The sequence below is a fragment of the Gavialis gangeticus genome, unplaced genomic scaffold (genome assembly GCF_001723915.1).
Source record: "Gavialis gangeticus isolate Ggan-Ray unplaced genomic scaffold, GavGan_comp1, whole genome shotgun sequence".
Classification (NCBI taxonomy): Eukaryota; Metazoa; Chordata; order Crocodylia; family Gavialidae; genus Gavialis; species Gavialis gangeticus.
In genome coordinates, this window is record NW_017729024.1 from 164409154 (window position 1) to 164414331 (window position 5178).

The window sequence follows — 5178 nt, forward strand, 5'->3', positions numbered from 1 at the left end:
GCAGCTTATATTCTTTGCTGAGGATCTGCAGCAGCAAAGGCACTAAAGGGGTTTGGAAATGGTGGAGTCGTTGGCAGACTACAGCGAGGCCTCTGAATTCATTATTACGATTAATACAAAAAATTGCACTAAGAACCCAGTACTGCTAAAAGATAATTTATTAAAGACTATCCTATCATTTCCCGCTACAATGGCACATACAATGATTAAAAATCAGAAGGATAGCTCCGAGTTTTGAAGAGCGCAGTTATAATACACCAGAGACAACAGCGAAGTGGGTCTGCAGGTCCCGAGATTTCTACAAGCAGGCTCGTGTAGTACAGGATCCGTATCGTACAGCTGTACAAGCGTCAGAGAAAAATAGAAAATAAACTACAAAAGGAATCACCTTTTGTGAGGCAGTCCTCAAAGGTCCTGACTGTGCTACGGTACGCTGTGTGCAAGCACCGGCGCGTTCCCCCTTCCGGGTCCAGCGTGCGACGGCTGCAGTTAAGAGGAAGGACATGCAGCCAGGTGCCACTGCTGCTCTGGCTCTCCCGTCCAGGGATTTCAGGCAGACCATGCTCCTGGCACCCAGGCGATGTCTCGCATTGCCAAAGCAAGCTGGACCCTCCTCTACTCTAGTGCAAAAATCTTTCCGGGGCGACATGAATACACAAAATGACAGACAATCCTACTTAGACAAACCATCCCTCATGCGGCCAACGGCAGCTCCACGATTCGGAGCAAGGCCCTTGGCACTTCCACCTGTGCATGTGGGTGCAACGGTGACGGCTGTGCAATATTGGCTGCTTGCTCTCAGGCAGGCCGTCACCGCTGCCTCCCCAGCAACGAACCCTCCACAGAGACAAGACACGGTGGGAATCCAGCAATTCAGCTCAGCCCCCAGCCTCCCGCATGTATGTCGTCAAGAAAAGCAACTGGCAGTGAAACGCTGAATTTCAAAGATACGTGAAGAACAGCTAACAAAACTCGCTGTGGCCACAACGCCGGTTCCAGAGGTCACTGCTAGCCAAAGCACGACTCTTGGGATCTAGCAGCCTGCAGCAGCCCTCTGGCTAACACAGAGGTCCTGACACCATGCAGAGAGGCTTGCATTCTCCATGAGCCACCAAAGTCATCAGCAGGGCGGCCGTGATCAGCGCCGCACTCATTACCTTTGCAGCCCTCACCTGGGCAACTGCCCGAGCCCCCGTGTTCTTGACCTGCTGGTCCTTGCTGTGCTCTCAGCAGCATATCCTGGGTCAGATATTCACTCAACCTGCCCAGTCTGAGACCCGTGCAGGTAGTTTTGGCAGGCGCTGAGGTGTGCAAGAGTCGTGCTGGAATGTATTGGTGTTCCCTACACAAGGGCATCCTTCAGAAACTGTAGGATACGTGAACAGGATGACGAGACAAACCCAAATCATTGTCCTCCTCCAACTACATGCTGCTTGGGTTTCTTCCATGGTTTGATTTTGAAAAAACTTCTTAACATCTGCCAGCTTTTGAGGATAAAAATCACAGTGCTCCATCTCGCCAGCCCCTGGTAGAAAACAACATACTTCCACAAAAGCAGAATTGGCATCTTCAAGACAAAGCACGTCTCCATCTCTAGGGCATCTGACCCAGCTATTGAAAAATAAATAATTCACATCGGATTGGTGGAGGGGTTCCCTGCACAGCACACACGCACTACTGGAGCTGACCAAAGACAATGTGAAAAACCTCATGGACTCAATGAAAGAAAAATGGTTGAACACTTGCACATGTTGGCACAAGGCAGAGGGTGGGGGGGATGTGGCCAGGCCCAGCTCAGGTGCCTTCCTCCGTGGAGCGGGACTCAGATTTCAGTTTCACAAACTCCCTGGCCACTTCATCGTTGGTCCTTTGCGAGAGGATCCTCAGGACAGTGAGCCCCGTCTCATCCATGTGGATGAGACGCCCCAGTGGGCACCAGCAGGCGCAGCTGCCTTTGTCCGCTATGTCTCTGAGCTGCATCACAGCGATGCCCAGCACCCGGTCCTCCCGCGCAAAGCAGTAATCCTTCACGCAGACCTGGAGCTCGTAGGCGTCGGGGCCATCTTCATTTCCCAGGATGCTGCAAACGACACACACATGGGATTTGGATTAATACAAAATGTTTACTGCCACCTTCAATGACTGTGTTCAAGCAACCCAGCAGGATTCAGGGGACAGCCCCTGGATCCGTCACCCTGGACACCGTATTGCCATGCAAGTTCTAGGGCCCTAAAACAACCCTAGAAACTGCACTTAAGGAAAACCTTCAAAACCAGGACACTATAACAAACACTGCAAAATAAGGCTTGGGGTTTTTTTAAAATGATGGGTCAGGGCAACCAACCTCTATTTTAAAGCTCTTTTTCATCTTTTCATTTGATGCTCATGTTCAAAATGCAGGTCCTGTCTATCCTGAGAGACTCTATGATCACTTAAAAAATGCTTTTAAAAGTGCGAGAGCCAAGAGTCACCCCAGGACTGAAAGGAGAGCTAAGGAGGAGAGAAGGGATTTTCTGGCCAGCCTGTGCAAACCCCAGCATTTTGTTTTGTTGAGGCCTTTTAAATTTTACTGACTGATCCTCATTTTGGAGCAAAGTGGCCGTTGTCCAGAGCTCCACACCTCCCCTTACAGGTGGTGGTCGATATCCCCCGAGACCTCCAGCAGCACCAGGAAGGAGCTTCGCATTCCTGGTGTTTCTACAAGTGAAAGCCAGCAAACGACACACGCGTGGGATCTGGATTAATACAAAATGTTTACTGCCACCTTCAGTGACTGTGTTCAAGTGACTGACCCAGCAGGATTCTCTTAGAAAGAGCCCATAGGGCCTTTGCGCTACCAGAGCAGCAAAGAACAACAGGCTCCATTTTCAAAGGCCTTTGAGGGGCACCTCTAGCCCTTCTCACTCTAATTAGGCAGCCGGATGGAGATAAAGCCTGCTGTTCTTTGCAGCTTTGAAGGGAAGACCCCTTTGTATTAGTGAAAGCCAAACAAAAAAGGCCAGCTATCAATGTTCAGGACGGCGGCACGTCTAGCAAGGGGAGAAGATGGTATCCTTGGAAACAGGTTGACCTAGCAAGTTGCCCCATGCAGCAGGTCAAGGTGAAAATGAATGGACAGAGCTGGATTTATTCATGCTAGCGACTCTCAGCTTCATCTCCAGCAACGGGCTATGAAGCTCATTAAAATAATGCATCGTAGCATAGCAGACTGACAGGCAGGGATGCCCAGAGGTGCGTTTCTACAAGGAATCGACGGCTGCTCTTTACAGGTGCTACATGTCGTTCCCCATCCCATTGACAGCAACCATTCAAAGCGCTCATGGCCCAGCTGGAGTTCTGCATGACGCCCTGGACCCACCCACGCCCGACGCACACGTGGGCTGTGCTCTGGCTTTCCCAGAAGGCCCCTCTGCCCATCTCGTGCACTTACAAGTGAAATGTCTCGTTGTACTTGGGAGCCCAGTTGTTGCTCTTGGACTTGGTTGTGAACTTCCTCTTCTTGTCGCTTTGATGGGGTCCAATCATAGTGACTTCGACAAAGGGGCGGAACATGCCAGACGTCTGCCACTTCAGGTCGTTGGCTGCCACGACTGGTGAAGAGAAAGAAAATCATAGATCAGAGGCCAGTAGGGCTGGATGGGCTCTCTTTGCATTTGCTCTTTCAGATTCACTGGACAGCTCCTAGCTCTGATTTACTTGTGACAGGGACACACGCAGCAACTCTGGGTGACAGGCTTCCCAGGCACTCTTATTTCATGGCTCACAGCACCTGCTCCAAAAGGTGCTAAGGTCTCGCACTTTGACAGGGGTCAGGGTGTTTTTATGCTAAACAAAGGGAGTGCTTTCTATTCACGCTTTAATGTCTGCTAGAGGGAATTCGGTACTTACGAAAGCAAGAGGCTGACAGCACGTGCAACAGGTAGAAGTCAGGCAGCAAGGAGGCATTTGTACAGCTTCAGACGTGCTGCTCTGACAATGCACCTTCATGCAGACTTCATAGATTTCATAGACATTCGAGCTGGAAGGGACCTCGGAAGATCATCGAGTCCAGCCCCCCGCCCAAAGGGCAGGAAGTCAGCTGGGGTCATAGGATCCCAGCAAGATAAGCATCCAATTTGTTCTTGAAGGTGTTCAATGTAGGTGCTTGAACCACCTCCTATGGCAGGCTGCTCCAGACCTTGGGGGCTCGGACAGTAAAGAAATTCTTTCTTACGTCCAGCCTGAAGCGGTCTTGCAGAAGTTTATGACCGTTTGACCTCATCATCCCTTGGGGCGCTCTGGTGAACAAACGTTCCCCCAGATCCTGGTGGTCACCCCTGATAAACTTGTAGGTGGCCACCAGATCACCCCTGAGCCTGCTCTTTTCCAGGCTAAAGAGCCCCATGGCTCTCAGCCTGTCATCGTAAGGTCTGCTTTCCTGACCTCTGATCATGTGCGTGGCTCTTCTCCGGACTCTCTCAAGCTTCTCCACATCCTTTTTGAATTGTGGAGCCCAAAACTGGACGCAATACTCCACTTGCAGCCTCACCAAGGCTGAGTACAAGGGGAGAATGATGTCCTGGGATTTGCTTGAGACTTGCTGACTCCCAGTGCAAGAGCCCCAGATGCAGCAGCCAATGCATCTCAGCCTAGACTTGCAGAGTGATGAAAAAGCACTGCATTATCATAGCAATGGGCGATATAGCCAGCATCAGCAAGGCACTCATGAGCTGCACCCACTGACAGGCTGGTTTCTCATGGGTCTGCAACTTCAGAGTGCTTTTCTGCTGCACTCAGCCCACCAGGGTCCAGAATATGCCCTCTGTACACATCTGCAAGACCCATTTCCCCTGCAGGGCTTTGCAGTGAACAGGCTGAAGGCTGGGAAATCTTACAGGTCAAAACCAAGGTCCCCTGGTTGGGAAATCGCTGCTCTGGATGTGTGTTGTGGCCAGGTAAAAGTGCCCCACCTGCCTTGTGCCCAGCAAGACTGGGAAGGGCTGCAGCATACCTGCATTAGGATTAAGGCCCACCTGTCCCGTGTGACTCTGTATGCAAATGCATACTGCAAATCAAAAGAAGAGGAGGGTCAGCAGGGTGTAATGGCTGTGCTGTAGTGGCAAGAAGCAGGAAAAAGGCTTTTCTCTACAGGTGGAAATCAAAGGTAAGCGTGTGTTCTCTTCTAGGTTGGCGGACCTC

At 50.9% G+C, this 5178-nt stretch overlaps 1 protein-coding gene across 1 annotated transcript in view; it reads right to left on the minus strand.

Annotated features, from left to right (window-relative positions):
* Positions 1-140: 140 nt before the first annotated feature.
* Positions 141-5178, minus strand: part of UNC13B (unc-13 homolog B) — a 339671-nt gene continuing 334633 nt past the window's right edge. The window contains exons 39-40 of the mRNA XM_019518288.1: positions 3431-3590; positions 141-2080 (exon numbers count right to left, since the gene is read on the minus strand). Coding sequence (XP_019373833.1) covers positions 1795-2080; positions 3431-3590 — 446 coding nt within the window. The 3' untranslated portion in view covers positions 141-1794. The remainder of the gene's footprint in view (positions 2081-3430; positions 3591-5178) is intronic.